Source organism: Lepisosteus platostomus, chromosome 11 (genome assembly GCF_059453375.1).
Source record: "Lepisosteus platostomus isolate fLepPlt1 chromosome 11, fLepPlt1.hap1, whole genome shotgun sequence".
Taxonomy (NCBI): Eukaryota; Metazoa; Chordata; class Actinopteri; order Semionotiformes; family Lepisosteidae; genus Lepisosteus; species Lepisosteus platostomus.
The window spans coordinates 7,943,505-7,959,178 of record NC_142621.1 but is presented as its reverse complement, the minus strand read 5'-3'; the positions used below and the strand labels follow the sequence as shown (position 1 = coordinate 7,959,178).

The 15,674-nt window shown below is 45.3% G+C and overlaps 1 protein-coding gene across 12 annotated transcripts in view; it reads left to right on the top strand.

The window, feature by feature from the left end:
* pde4dip (phosphodiesterase 4D interacting protein) overlaps window positions 1–15,674 on the top strand; it is a 92,070-nt gene that overhangs the window by 44,862 nt on the left and 31,534 nt on the right. For 4 of the 12 annotated variants that reach the window (XM_088598202.1, XM_088598200.1, XM_088598197.1 and 1 more), the window contains exons 1-16: window positions 2,183–4,441; window positions 7,297–7,434; window positions 8,205–8,324; window positions 8,499–8,591; window positions 8,701–8,925; window positions 9,363–9,521; window positions 10,251–10,355; window positions 10,616–10,753; window positions 11,118–11,297; window positions 12,166–12,360; window positions 13,182–13,373; window positions 13,658–13,745; window positions 13,910–14,001; window positions 14,457–14,573; window positions 15,117–15,245; window positions 15,422–15,528. In XM_088598202.1, coding sequence (XP_088454328.1) covers window positions 3,254–4,441; window positions 7,297–7,434; window positions 8,205–8,324; window positions 8,499–8,591; window positions 8,701–8,925; window positions 9,363–9,521; window positions 10,251–10,355; window positions 10,616–10,753; window positions 11,118–11,297; window positions 12,166–12,360; window positions 13,182–13,373; window positions 13,658–13,745; window positions 13,910–14,001; window positions 14,457–14,573; window positions 15,117–15,245; window positions 15,422–15,528 — 3,266 coding nt within the window. In that variant the 5' untranslated portion in view covers window positions 2,183–3,253. Of the gene's footprint in view, window positions 1–2,181; window positions 4,442–7,296; window positions 7,435–8,204; window positions 8,325–8,498; window positions 8,592–8,700; window positions 8,926–9,362; window positions 9,522–10,250; window positions 10,356–10,615; window positions 10,754–11,117; window positions 11,298–12,165; window positions 12,361–13,181; window positions 13,374–13,657; window positions 13,746–13,909; window positions 14,002–14,456; window positions 14,574–15,116; window positions 15,246–15,421; window positions 15,529–15,674 lie in introns of those variants that run through there. The other 8 variants (XM_088598204.1, XM_088598207.1, XM_088598203.1 and 5 more) reach the window with 3 other exon arrangements.

Below are 15,674 nucleotides of genomic sequence, written 5' to 3'. Positions count from 1 at the left end.
AGCAATTATAATAATAATTATTATTATTATTATTAATGCCGAGATTCTGGCTATTGTTATTCATTTACAGCCATCAGCCACCCCCCCCGCTGAGACACAAGTGTCCAGACTGTCCCTGCTGTGGGTCCCATGCGTCTGTGTGTGTGCCAAGTCAGCCCATTGTTTAGGAGTTTGCTCACAGCTCTGCACACAACATGTGGCCTTTCACAGCCAGGCTGTCACTTCTCTCACTGTTGGGAGGGAGGAAGCCTATGGACACAGCTGACTAGGCCCGGCAAGAGGGAAAGGTTGTTTAAATCGATTCCCTCCCTGTGTTCTTGCCCTGCTGGCTATCTGTGCACTATAGGTGAATGATTTCCCCTGTCTTTCAAAAACACAAGACATACTGTAGTTGAGCTATTGGGGGAAAAGCCCTAATAGCACTACAGATGCTCTTGGATGGTGGAAACGAAAACAAAAATGGAATGGCTAACCTTTGTTACAAGAATGTAACCACTGTAGACTTTGTGACCACTGTTAAGTATTAATGCACCTCAAGGGCTCACGCAGACTGACAAAGATACTGGTCATCAAAGCTGTGTTTCCTCTTTTGAGCAGTAGTTTACCAGAGCTGTGAAAGTATTTGTCCCCCTCCTCCCCAAGCAACAGAGCAACAACTGAAAGCACATTTGCGTGTGGTGTTGTTCAGGCAAAGTACGAATCTTTTCCAAGGAAAAACAAAAGAGTGCAAAAGTCAGTGCTTTGCAGGTGAGATCTGCAGGGCATGCTGCAGTTCATCTTGTCCCTCTGGCTATAATTATTCTTACCGGCAAGCTCAGAAGGCATGCCTATATTACTGCTAGGGTATGATTCTTAAACGACAATGCAGACTTTAAAGAATTTTAGAGAAAGAAAGGTACTTTAAAGAAAGGTAGTTTGGTGACATGGTCCACTTTAAAAGCCGACTAAAACAAAAGAAATGCATCAAAGTATGACGCACATCTTTTCAAAGTCCTTCGAGGTTTTCCAGTGTTCGTATACAAGATGAAGTCATTTGAATACAATTGGTAGAGCGTTATACTCTTTCATTCTCTCAGTTAGATTTGAGTCATATTTGAAGCTGATATTTCAAGTCATCGTGTATGTGATTTGTAGGCTTGGTTTTCTCAACACCACACTCCCAGATGAAAAGAGTACGCTGACTGACGTTGGAGACCTGCATTACGTGTTCGTTTAGGGTCTGACCTGCTATTTTTAATAAATGTAAGAACGTTTTATTTTTACTAGCAAAAGGCCATCTGCAAGAGACAAATAGGTGGAGTACAGTGATTCATAGTGACGTACAGTAATTCTCTCTTAAATAACATAGTTTTCCTAGTTTTTCAGTTAATTATTAATTTACTTGCGCATAAAGTATATGGGTCTTTTTATGCCAATGGCAGCTTCCACTGGGTGACGCGTGGCAGCTATTCTGTGCCTGAAGACCCACCGCACAGCAGCTCAGGCTCGGTGAGAAATTGCAATCAGCCTTTGCTTGAAGGAGGCTATATTGTACAAGCCCAGAGTGGAATTCAGACAGGACTCCTGGCTTAACACCCCCCTGCTGATACACTGGATGTTTTTGAAACCCACATCCACTTGTATATAAAATGTCTCGGTACACTGGCGTAATTTTAATTTTTCTTCTCAAGATTCTTAACTGAAAAGACGTTTATTCAACAGTATTTACTCGTGGGTATTTTACTAAAATAAGTCATTAACGCTTTCCACGTTTTAAGGACAAATTTCCGAAGGGCTGCATAAAGCATGTTTTGAGCGAACAGAGGGAGCCAGTTTAACGCGACCTTCACCTTTAAACCGGAGAATTCAGCATTTCACCTCTGCCGGCGTGAACGCCAGATCACTGCTCGCACAGGGCTCCATGCAAATTACTTGCACTCGGGCTGTACCAACGTTTCGCAGGAGGGGCAGTATTGTAGAATGGGGAGCAGATTTCATTTTATACACTTATTAACAAATCGAGTGAAAAAAAATATTTTGTGATATTGTATTTTTAGAGGGTCTCTTGAGTCTTTTTCAAACACGTTCATTCCTGTGGCTCTGGGGAATGATTGCTAGAACAGATACCCCTATTTTTTTTTTCAAATGGTGAGTCCCGCCATAGCAGCGCTAGCTGGTTACAGTCTTGCCACATCATTGCGAGCTTTTCAATGGATCTATTTCGGGCAGCAGCCTCGTTATCCGAGCGAAGTGCATGTAAATAATGAAGCGCAAATACAACGGGACGTCCGTAATTTGTAGATAAGGATCGGATTCCTCGAATCACTTTCACCTTCGTCCGGGGACCGTGGATCTCGGGAGTGTTACTGAAGTCGGATTACACGGCAGCGGCGGTGATGATACTGCGAGCCCTTTGATTAGGCTGAGCTTCATCGGGCAGATGCGCAGGCTTCGCGTGTTCGGGAAATCCGTTCCTAAGATGTGACAAATAATGGTTTTGTTTTCCCGGAAAACGCTGTCTTAAACGCGCAATTGGATGTTCCTTTAATCCTTCACGCTATTGCATCAGGATTTCCATTACAAAATTAAAAATGGACTGGCAGCGTAACAACAGAAGGGGGTCTGTTTTGAATTTCACCTTTTAGTTATTTGTCTCTTCCAATATTAAGATTAAAAACACGAAGCGGCTTTCCTATGTAATAGTGTTATTTTAGTGCAAGCAACGCGATTTTGAGCCTTTTCTGTCTTGGTACTCAAGGTAGCTTTAAAGTATTTTGTGCGTATTTGCGTGGAGATGCTCTGCCGGGATGTTGGCCTCGATTCCAGCGGTACACTGATGATATTGAGCCTTTGCAGGAAGGGGTCTTTGATTACTGATTGCGGTTATCAGTATGAAAAGCAGCTGTTGAACTCATTTAATTCAGCCTGTTTAAAATCTCGCTTCAAGTCGTAAATGGCCATTTATCTCTGTTTTCCATCGAACAATTACAATTCGCAGCTTCACTGGGAGGAATCTTTTGCACATGAACGACTAAACACTGAATTGCTCAAATAAGTTTAATAAGCTTGAGTATTTTCAGGCTAAAAGTCCACTTAATTTATATTGTCAGGAAAATAACTTTTAAAATTGGACTGTATATTACACTGTTTAATTGCACATTGCTGGCTCTGAAACCACACTTGGTCGCCTCCGGTGGCAAACTTTCACAAATCAGATTTGTGCTGCTCAAGAGACCTACTTTGGCTGAGACCTCCCTGGCGCTAAGGGGCGCCCATGCTGGATTCCAGGATGAAGGACGCTTGCCGGATCTGCGCCCGGGAGCTCTGCGGCAACCAGCGCCGCTGGATCTTCCACACGGCCTCCAAGCTCAACCTGCAGGTGCTGCTGTCCCACGTGCTGGGCCGGGAGCTGACCCGGGACGGCAAGCGCGAGTTCGCCTGCAGCAAGTGCGCCTTCATGCTGGACCGCGTGTACCGCTTCGACACGGTGATCGCGCGGATCGAGGCGCTGTCCATCGAGCGGCTGCAGCGGCTGCTGCAGGAGAAGGAGCGGCTTAGGCAGTGCATCGGGAGCCTGTACCGCAGGACCAACGGCGACGAGGCGGGCCCGGAGGGCAAGGCCGGAGACGGCACGGTGGACATCTCCGGCTTGCCTGACCTCCGGTACAGCGCTCTGCTCCAGGAGGACTTCGCCTATTCGGGCTATGAATCCTGGGCCGAGCTCGAGGAGCAAACGGCGGACCCTCACCACCACTGCCACGCCTCCGAGATCTCCGTCCACCGCTCGAGGAGGTGCCGCGGTTGCGCGGCTCTGCGCGTCGCCGACTCGGACTACGAAGCCGTCTGCAAGGTGCCCAGGAAGCTGGCCCGGAGCATCTCCTGCGGGCCTTCCACGCGGTACTCGGCCAGCGTCGTGAGCAGCGTGTGCGGAGAGGAGCCGGCGGCCGTCGCCACCGTGCCCGAGTCGGTGGGCGAGACGAGCGGGGAAGACGCGGACGTTTCGGAGAGAATGAGTCCCGGCTCGTCGGTGGAGTCCCTGGACACGGCTGTTGAGATGGGGCAGCCCGCCGCCAAGGACGAGGAGGCGGAGAGAGAGATGAGAGAGGACCAGAAGTTTGATTCCTGGCCGGAAGAGGCCCCGCAGCAGCTAAATATGGCCGCGCAGGCCAACAGGCTGGACTTGGCTCTCAGCCTGGTGAAAAACGTTGAGTACAGGCCCATCCAGAGCCCACGGGGAAGCAAACTGCCAGTCCTGGTTAAATCTGTTCCCCCAGGACCTAACGGCAAAATGGCCTTTGCCGACTTGACACTCAGGACACCTTACGGCACTGGCTCCGAATTTCCCGCCAAATTTCAAGAGATGGTACCTCCCAGAATTCAGCAGGACATGCACTTGGAGCTGTCCGAACTAGAGGAGCTCTGGCAGGATGTCTATGAGGAGTACATGCCCTTTAGCTTTCAGGTAGACGTCCCAGTACTGCCATTCAGTGACATCTTCACATCCTTCACTCTGCTGTCAGTGTGCTAAAAAATAGTGCAGCTGGATAAAGAATTTTCACTGTGACTTTTCTTGGAGTATTATGTCTGATCAGGCAACGTTAAGTGGGGTTTGTGATTTTTCTAAGGTTTTTTTTAGCCCATGTCAAAGCATCTTGTTGGGCGACGCATTCCAGATGGTTTATGAATTCTAATGTAGGTGAGATAGCTGTAGAAGGGGAAGGAGTGATCTTTAAACAAGAAATGATACTAGGACAGTAGTAAAACCCTGACAATCATTTAGGCATTAACCTACCTTAGTATTATCTGTCGGCATTAGTATAAAATTGAATCTTATGACCACATTTATGTATAAAATTTGGTTACATAACATTATTTGAAGCGGTGCTTCTGGAGGGAGTTCTTTGATCTCTCTAAATGCAGACAGTGTCTTCCCTCTGCTTCTGCACTGCTGAAGCTCAGACATGTAGCGAATGTCAATGCAGTACTTTTATGAATATGCATCATATTTCGTGAGTATTTGAATGGCCAGCAAATCGTTGTGTGATCTGTCCTGGGTAATCTTATGTACTTTCAGAAATTTTAGACCACAGTGCTCTTGATAATCTGCTCCTTGATTGCCTTCTCTGGACATGTGCCAGCCTCTTGTGATCATTCTGGTAATTTCAGCATTGGCATGACAACAGTTACCTCAGTGACGTGATGCAGCACAATAGTTACAGCCACATCCTCTCCTTCTAGAGCCAAGGACAGTCAGTTTCTTCACATATGCTTTTCTGTTTTATTACAAGCATTAATTGCTGTGATGCAGCTGTCTCTTACTGATACCCACTGTACTATACACATACAGTACATTTGATTGAGTGCTGTTTTCAAAAGATAACATTCCCCTAAATGTATTTTCACAAAAAAATCCCTGAGCATCTGTGATAGTGTTGGATTCCCTATAAAACTTTTGCTATCACCCAGATTTTACTCTTATAGTTAATATCTTATAAAAAAGACATCCAGCAGAATTTTGTTCTGTTCAGTTATCTTGTCTCCTAGACTGTGTTCTGAGGTCATTGTAATAGCAGTTAATGCAGTGCAAGTTATTCACACATGTGACTGTAATCAGATTAAAAACATTGAGGTAAAAAGTTGATCAGTCAGATAATCTTCTACTGGGATTCACAGATTTAGAGGTAGAAAAATATCACATTTTTTACTGTACTACGTACCATGGTACATATGCTGTACCACAGTACTTTACAAAAACTGAAGAGAAAGCAAAGTTCACGAGCAAAGTACAATTTATTTAAAGCTGCCTACACATGGGCACATTCTAAATTTAAAAAAGTCCCTTAGATTTACATTAACGTAGAGCAGTAAACATTTCAGGTTTTTAATAAAATCGGTGTTTGAAGGGTTATATTTTGAATTTTTGTTGGAAGTCAGTTCGTTAAGTGAAAGATGACACAGGTGTGTCTCTCATCATAGAGGTGAAACCCATGGAACTGTAGAGTGAACTGAAAACTGAACCCAAAACTGGTTTATCCACCTCTGCAACAACAATTTTGTCGTGCTGATGCAGATGTATTTATTTTAAAAAAACGTACAAGCCCTCCTTAAAGCTGAGTGATTTATGAATTTGTGATCCTTAGTTCTTTACATGGATTTCCATAAGATTCTAAAATTTAATCTCATGGACATATGTTTCCTTTGAGCAAATTCAATTTTATCTCTGATATCCTTCCCTTAGTGGTTGGGATATCTCATGCCCTCTAAAGTAGGGTAATACGATGAGAATGTAGCTTCAGTGTAAGAACAGTCCTGTTTTCAGTCTCTATTATGTCTTTTGTTTGATATGAAATTTTGGTAGTTCTTGTTAAATGCAATTTACTATTCAGTTTAGATGGTATGGATTTTGCACTCTCGTATTATGGTAATTAAATTAAAATAGAGTTTGGTAATGAGAAGTTGCTTCAGTCTTAGTTTATGTTAGGAAGTTTCATGAAAAGACTGGTAGTGTTTGTTTTTCTGGCCTTCGACATTTTGTGCATAGATGAGTAGTACAACAAATGAGTCTGGAGAACAGAGATTATAAATAATATGAGGAAATGAAATACGCATTCCTACGTAGAATAAGCTTCCTGAGGAAGCTATACAGTGGACAAATGCACTTTCAGTTTTCACTGGCATTCCAGTGCTCAGTTAAACTGAGTAGTTGATCGTAATGTCTTTCAAAATCAATTTAATTTGTAGGGTTTATAACAGCATATAGTATAGTATTGATGGACATTCATTCAGGCATTTTTTTTTAACCTGGAATCTTCTTTCACACAGTGTGTTAGAATAATTATCCATGTGGTGAGCATGTTGGGGTTTGAGGTAGTTAATACAGTCTGATAGTCTATCACTTTCGAACAGACAGAACACAATCTCTCCTTGTCTCCCAGACTCTGTGAGATATTGACGATGAGGCATCGGAGAAAGAGATAAGAGGACAGGAGTTGTTAGAATCTGTTTTCTATTAGCATTGCATTTTACATTCTTTTAGTGTTGGTAGGTATAACAATTGCCTGACATTATCGCTTGTATAGTTCTGGAATTTCCTATACTATCAATGTGACTTAGTACAGTAATTACAGAGCGTAGCCTAAATTTCAGTTTACATCCAATTTATATCCGGTGAAATCCAGTGGGATAAAACAGATTGCTTGACTGCAAAAATTAGTCACATCAATCTTTAACTCTTGCTTACCATTAAATTGTAACTTAATTCTTAGTCAAATGAATTTGAAGGCCCTTGTTAATTTGTGTCAGTTGTCTCTCTTTCAGAACCTGATTGAGGAGCAGCAGAGCCAGTTGAACCAGTATGAGTGTGCAGCCGGGCAGTGTGTCACTGAGCTGCAGAAAGCACAGCTTCAGGTGCAGTCCCTGCAGATCAAGATCCATGATACTGAAGCCACAAACAAGGTACACCCCATTTCATAATGTCCACAGTGGTCACCTCCAACTATGACACTGAAATAAAAGAACAAAAACAGTTTACAGCCAGGCCCTCCGAGAGCTCAGATGAGGCTGGGCCATTTCACATTGTGAGGGAAGTGGGGTTAAAAATATTTTAATGTCAAGAATGGCATGATGGGAAGGTTAAGGTGGGCATTTTGAAACTTCTAAAGGAGGGTAGATTCAGCACTGAAAAGGGGCACGTTTTTTCACAGCTGTGGACTTAAGTCGAAAATCACAGTATATGGTAAAAGTTCCACATTAGACTCAAGTCAAGAAACGTATCCAAAGGGTTCATGTGGGGGACTATGCACCCTTGGCTGAGGTGAGACTCGGGCTATATGGCACTGTTGGCCCTCCCTCTTGTAGGTCCTGTTTATAGCTACTGGTAAGATGGCAGCCATTTGTTTTTAATCATTTCTGTACCTTCAAGGGAAGAAAAAAAAGCTTGTAACTTCAACTATCAAAACCACAACTCAAATGTGTCTTATAAATTCTGAATTTGATCAAATTAATTTTCTGTTGCTGTTATACTCAGTTATATAGAAACCAAAAACAAAGAACTTGTGCTCGACAGAGCAGTTTGTTTAAAGGTTTCCTACAAGCACGTTAACTTCATTTTTTATTCAATACGGGGTGCTCTTGGATTACAAATAACAAAGGTATAATAGGGCCGAGTCTCCGTTGGTGGGTAGGGTCTTTTGTGCTGAGGGGCTTCGTTTTGTTTTCCCCCGCAGAAGCTGCAGGAGAAGTTGCGCGAGATGGAATCTGAGCTCCGGGCCATCAAGCAGGCAGCCCAGAAACAGGAGCGCACCATCCAGGGGCTGAGTGAGACCGTGACTTCCAAGGACACTGAGGTGAGAAGGATGCAGAAGGATCAGCCGCAAAAACGGATCGAAATGGAACAGCGCAGGGATTTAGCAGGAAAGATACGCCTAGTATATAGAAAGGTGTCATTTTATAGAAGGTGTGTCACATTCTAAGGGTGGATTTCTGGTTCCTTGACTCATTTAAATGCTTTTGTATTCCAGGCAGAGGAACTGTATCGAGTCATTGAAGGGCAGAACGACACTCTCTGTAAACTTAGAGACATGGCCCATCGCAACCAGCTTCAGCAGGTGCAGGTGAGAATGCCTCGATGGGTACGTCTCATGCAGGCTGTTTTTGTCAGAGGCGTGGTCTCTGTCAGATCTCAGGCGGTGGGAAAAAAAAACAACCGGTCCCCTTTCACAGGTGTCCCAGGAAGAGCTGGGTCCTGCCCAACTCCCACCACTTCAAGCCGAGCTCCTCAACCTGCAGAACTCTCTGTTCTCCACCCAGCTGGAGCTGCAGAGCTCCCAGCGAGCCCACAGGCACAGCGAGCGCCGGGCCTCTGACCTGGCCCGCTCCCGCGACCGCCTGCAGAGTGACCTGCAGGAGGCGCTACAGCACCGGGAGGCTACAGAACAACACAACCAGGTGGGACTCCTGCAAGACCTGCTGAGAACAGACCCAGAGATAAGCTAGATAATCACTCCTTCCAGCCCTGCTTCAAGTACTTAGCATATTTATGTTACTTATCGTACAAAATCAACAGATATTCTTGAACTTAATACCAGGAATCGCTTTGACAACGTGTCTCCTTGCAAAAACATAGAACAGCAGTTTCTGAACCTATTGGCTGTAATGGAATCTTCTCTTTCTCTTGCCCACTCGCTGCTTTTCTCTTTAGAGGATGGTTCTATTATTGTAGTGTAACATGCTTGTCAAGTGCTCCAGGTATTATTGTGGTAAAAAAACATTACCCACAGTGCCGCGAGCATTACAGTAGCTTAAGCTTTGGTAAAATGAGGACTAAGGACATCATGGGGAGCACACCTGTCCCCTTGTTGACCTGGTGTGTCGTGCTCCTGCAGGAGCTACGCAGTGCTCTCCAACAAGCCCGGACAGAGCTGCAGGCGAGGGACAGGCTGCTGAAGGAGAAGGAGGCAGAGAAACAGATGGAGATTGAGGCGCGGGAGAAAACCATCCAACAGCTGCAAGTCTCTCTGCAGGAGAAAGAGCAGCTCATTCAGGTGAGGGCGCCTGCTGTGTCCCCCTCCACTGGGAGGATCGGCGTCTCGCCAGGAGCGGTGCCTCACAGCCTCAGTTAAGCTTGGCCCTGGATTTATTTTTAAAGTTGTTTTTATTAGCATTGCTGAATAGCAACTCCTGACTTAATCCCCTTTGCCTTTACGTTTTTAAATTGCACACTCAGAACCACCTAAGTGTTTCACGACAGATGAGCCCAACCAGGAAAGAAAAGGGTGTGAAAAAGCGATTCCTATCCAATTTCCACAACCCAGTTGTCTCATAGAAATGAATGAACAGGACACTTTTTCTTTGTCATTGTGTAAAACAAATGAGGTTTTCAGTAAAGACCCTGTAATAAAATGAAAATAAACAAATACTTAAGGTGCTTTATTCTGAAATTAATTCTGCTATATGGTTTTCTGCATGTTGTTTTGCTGTGTTATATAGTGATTATGATACAGCAATGTTTTTGTAACTTTGTCTTAAGTAAATTGTTTACCTAATTTTATTTCGTTACAAATAGAGGAATGAGGACTCTACAATGAGTACAAAGGAAGTTGTGCTTCAGAGAGCTTGTCTTTAGAAACATAGACATAGAAGCCAGTGTTTCCTTGATGTCTCTGGCTCTCGCATGTAAAGGTTTATGAGGGTGAGAGACACACAAGGTTAGTGAGATTGAATGTTTTGCTTGTATCCTAAATTGGACACTCTTGTCTGGGTGCTGTTCTCAGGAATACGTGGAGCACCTGGACTATCAGCAGGACTCAGGCGAGAGTCGAGACGCCCTGCTGGACAAACTGAGGGAGCGCATCAAGGACCGGGACAGGGCCTTGGAGGTTAGGCGACTGCTGACCAAAATGGAGATTGTAATTAGAGGAGGCAAAAAGAAAGGTCCCCACATATTCTCACAAATACTGAAACACTGTTGCCTCAGGTCCGCCTGAAATACTGAAAGGAAGTTTGTTTTTTGTCTTTACTCATACAGAGTGCGTCTCTTTGCTGTATAGAAAGGTATCCGTGTGACTCTGACGGGGTGGTCACAGGGCCGTGCTGCCAGGCTTAATGGTGTTTCTCTCCATTTCTCTCGTGACCCCAGCGCGCCATCGATGAGAAGTTTCGCTGTCTGGAGGAGAAGGAGAGCGAGGTGCGGAGGCTCCAGCTGACCCTGAGGGAGAAGGAGAGGGACCTGGAGAGACTGCGCTGCATCTTGTCCAACAACGAAGAGACGATCACTGTAGGTGCCCGGCTGCCAGCCCAGGCAGAAGGCTGACTGGTGCTGCTTCACCGTGCCAGCAGCGTGTGCCCAGCTTATTCTGTTTTCATACACAAGCTGCATGAGTTATGTGTCTGCATTTCACTTGTCTTTTACTTCAGTCTTTCTACAGCAATACATGTTTTCACCTAGATGTTATAACTCACTTTGTTTTTAAACACCCTGGTGGTTCTAAAGTAATCCAACAAAATTCCTAAATACCACTGCTGCAGCTTAGTGGAGAAACATGCTTAGCCTTTAGAAGTAAAAAACGGGCTATTTTAAAAAATTCATTTATGATAGATCACAGACATGTGCCTGAGGCAGAGGTGTGTCTCTCTGGCAGAGCCTGGATGGGATGCTGAGGGTGAAGGCCTTGGAGCTGGAACAGGTCTCTCTCTCCGGCAAGAACCTGCAGTGGCTGAAACAGGAGGCAGAAGACAAACACAGCCAGAGCCTGAGGGAGAGGGATGCCATTATCAGCCAGCTGCAGACCTCCTTGCACAGCCGCACCAAGGAAGCAGAGGTACAACCTGTAAATGCTGAATGGTATCCCTGAAGCAAACCTTGAAGTGTCCGGTTAAGATCTGCAATAAGATCACTTTATTGGCCATATACAATTTGTTGTATTAGGAATTTGTCTTTTCGCATACCCCAACTTGCTCTCCATGAGACACACAGACAGGGAGAGAAGCTGGGGGTCAGAGCACAGCCATTTATACGGCGCCCATGGAGCAGTTGGGGTGAAGGGCCTTGCTCAGGGGCCCAGCGTAGTAGGATTCCTCTGCCGGCCGCGGGATACGAACTGGCAACCTTCCAGCCACAGGCGCAGATCCTGAGCCACAGAGCCACCGCTCCGCCCCAGTTGTGTTGTTATCAGCTATGAAAGTTAATAAAGGCTCATTTTCAGTGACCAAAATGTAAATTGGGGGGAAACATTAGATTGCTTGTGTCAGTTTGAATTGTAAATGTCTTACCTTCCTCGGGGGCTGTTAGCAGCTTTATGCAGCTTTATGCAGTTCATCCTGTCTGACAACTTCCATTTCTTTAGGTAAAAATTCAAGTTGTCGTACAATTGCCGTGTTGCCATATGAACAGATCTCACCCCAGCTGTGGGGAATTGTTTGAGAGCACTGAGGCCAAGCGCACTCCTTTGGCAGTTCTCTTAGCAGAGGGTATCTTGGTAACAAAAAGGACTCGAATACAATGATCGAGATACGTGCGTTTATCTTTTCATCATTATGAAGTATTTGATGGCAGATTAAGCCCTTGTTGAAAAGCCAAGGTTCGAATAACAGCGTCACACTTTTGTGAAGTGGGTGCTTCTCTGCGAAGGGTTGTTTTCTGCTGTCTGATGATGGCCGGTGTCGCCCGTGTTGGGTGTTGTGCTGCAGGAGCTAACAGCAGCGCTGCTCGACAGAGTGTCGGTGGGAGGCAGCCAGCTGGCCGAGGAGCTCCGACTCCGGCTGCAGGTGAAGGAGCGCCTGCTCCAGGAAGCTCTTGCGGACCGCGGCCGGCAGGCCAGCGAGCACGACAGGGAGGTCCAGGAGCTGCTCGACACCGTCGGCACCAGGGATCAGCAGAACAGGGTAACCCTTCCCGCTGGTGGCACAATCATGTCACAACGTGTTCCTGCCAGCGTCAGGCACAGAGCTGGTTTATAGTTACAGAGCATCTACGGACCGAAACCTGATGCCTAAAAGGATTTCAAAAACATAAGAAAGGTTACAAATGAGAGAAGGCCTTCTGGGCCCGTTTACTAGTAAGTAGTTAATCCAAGAATCTCATTCTTCCCTTCTTCGAGTAAGCCAGCGTATCAGCCTCAATAACATGAAGCATGGCAGCTTGAGAAATATTCCCACAACCTCCTCGGTAAAGAAGTGGCTTCTGTTTTCAGTTGTAGATGCACTTCTGTCTGGTTTTTCACTTTATCCTTCTGGTTTGCGTTTCACTGTTCATTCTGATGAAGGCCGCTAGGTTGATGTTATGAGCACCTTTGAAAACTGGTATCAAAGGCCCTTGTAATTATCTCTGTTCAAGTCTAAGAAGGTTCTGTTCCTCCAGCCTGTCATTGTAGAGATTCCTTTAAACCCTGGAATTTATCTGGGTGCTCTTCTCCGGACTAATTCCAGAGTATTTTTTCTGTAATGCAGTGGCCAAAATTGTACACAGTATTCTAAACAAGCATTTACTGGTGCCTTATGTCATTTTATAATTGATTGAAATTCTAAACTTTCCTTGAACGTTCTCCCTGGATTTAAACTGTACCATTTCAGCCACATCATTTTTGTTGACCTTTTTAATTGCTTCCTGACGCCGTCTAGCAGACGTAAACGGTGCGTCAGCAGCCCGGTACTCCGTGCCTGCCCCTTCCTGGGCACGCTAAAGTGGATGTGCTCTCTCTCCCCAGGAGATGGTGGGGCAGCTGAGCCGAGTGATCGGCGAGCGGGTGGCGGAACTGCAGGAGCTGCGCAGACAGCTGCACGCCAGGGAGAGGGAGGTGAGCGAGCTGGCCCGGGAGAGAGAGCAGCACGGCGGGGGGCCCCGCAACGAGATCGGCCGCCTCAAGAGCCTGCTGCAGGAGAAGGACGCTTTCATTGAGGTAAGAGGCCAGTGTAGGCCAGAGCCTGGAGCCAGAGTGATGTAGCTTCCTGTAGAGACCAGAGCCTCTCAGTGGAGACTGAAAAGACTGTTTTGCCCACGAGAGGTAGTTCCTGCCCATATAATTACAGGGCAGCCCTCTTGCTAGTTTTCATATAGTTACCCCATGTGTGCACAAACCCCTGGTAATACAGTGTGCCTGGATTCTATGTTGCAGTTCAGAGTGTTGTGGCTCCAGTGATAGGTGACTCGTTTCACTTCAGCACTCTCCTGTCCTTAACATAGGAGCTAATGCAGTGTGGTCCACACGGCCAGGACGAGCCCATGATTACATCCAAGCCTGGAGAAACAGTAGCTGACTGCGGAGAAGAGGGTAAGTCACTTTCCTGATTGAAAAGTGTTCTCACTTTTCCTATGTCGTCCCTCCTTTCCTGCCCAGCGAGAAAGGCTTGGGGTGACAGCAGGGTGAAAGAGGGTGAAAGAGAGCAGCCTGTTGCTGTCCTGTACAGTGACCTGCCTTGTCTCCGGTGTTGGCAGGGCGGGATGAAGATGCCAGCGGGCTCCAGATGGACATGCAGGCCATGCAGGATGACCTCCAGCTGGTCCTGAGGAAGGAGCAGGAGGCCCAGGTACGAGACTCTACGTTGACCCCGCCGTCTGATCTCCAGGCAAAATAATAATAAAAAAAAATCTCGTCTCTTTAAACACTTAAATCTCATTAGGTTCTAAATTAGTCAGGGACTTGCATCTCTTTTGCTTTGTATAAATACAGGGCAAATATTATTTTGCTAAGTACCGCAAACGTACAAAGTTCTCCTTTATTTTAGTAGGTTAGTTTCCTTTTGGATTACAATTAGGCCTTTTAAGAAAGAACTTTTAAGAAAGAAAGGTAAAAAACAAATATATACACTCTCACTGATTTTTAGAACGCCATCATCTTTAAGAAGGTTTAGTTTCCTTAATCTTTAACCTTTCACACAGTACTGTGTTGATGACAGTAATAGACTGTGTAGGGCCATGTTCCAGAGGTCCTCATTGTGGTGCAGCATAAGCTTTCTAAGATGCCTGCAATTTCTGTCTGCAGCAAGAACTGTCTTCTTTGCAGTCTGTCCTGACCAAGCAGAGGGAAGAAATTCAGATTCAAGCCGCTAATATTGAATCCCTTACCAGGAGCTTGCAGATCAAGGACGGGCTCATCAAGGTTTGTCTAACTGTCCCGTGAATGAATTTGAAAGTTTATAGTTCAGTATGGGTATACCAGTAACTATGCATTTAAAACCAAGAACAGGAGGCACTTATTAACCCAAAGGGTTGTGGGAGTATGGAACAAGCTACACAGCCATGTTGTTGAAGCTGATGAAGTGGCTTCTTTCAAGAAATGACTGGAGGAGATCCTTGGATCAGTTAGCTTCTAACTACCAAAGGCTAGGTGGGGCAAAGGGCCTCCTCTAATTTATAATAGCTCTCATGTTCTAGAAAAGATGCCTGCATTTGAAAACTTATTTGAAAACTTTATTTAGGTTTTGCAGTCTGTAGTCATAAACACACAACAGAATAGGTCTGTGATGTTTACAAGAGGTTTTGGTTAGATTTCTGTGAAACCAGTTTTGTCTGTGTTCTCAGTGGTGTATTTGTAGTGGTGTTACTGACTTTGCCGGTGAAACCTGGTGGCCTTCTGTGTTTGTGACAGACCCAGTCTGTTCAACCGAAACCTGAGCTGGATGTCTGTGTTGTCTGTGGGCAGGACCTGCATAGTCGGCTGGTGGAGCCCTCAGGCCTGCCTGTGGCAGAACAACGCACCCAGGAGCTACAGGAAGTAAGAGGGCCCATTAATCTGCTGGAAGCACAGGACAAAGTTAGCATTGACCACCAGGTACTCGAAATATTGGCCTCAAGGCTAACCCGGGCTTATTTTACTAAAATTATTTATTTCAGAGAAAATGTAAAATCCAAATAAGCAATAGCAGGTCTTCCTCACACCATTCCCTGTACATAAACAAGCCTGACTTTGTTTGCTGAGCATAGTTAATGCTCAGATTGTCTCTACAGCATGTTCTGGGTCAGCTTGTTTTGGAGTACAAGAAACTGAATGAAGCTCTGAAAGCAGAGAAGGAGCTGTACCACAGTCTGGCCCAGCTGCACACCCATGGTGACAGGTAAGCTACCTTTAATATTAAGACACATTTTACTTCACATAGCTAGAGCAACTAAATTTAGAAAGCAGTCCTGCAGTTGTCTGTCTTAAATTGTTGGATTATGTGGAGCCAAAGTCACAATATTTTATCATGCATTTGATTTTAGG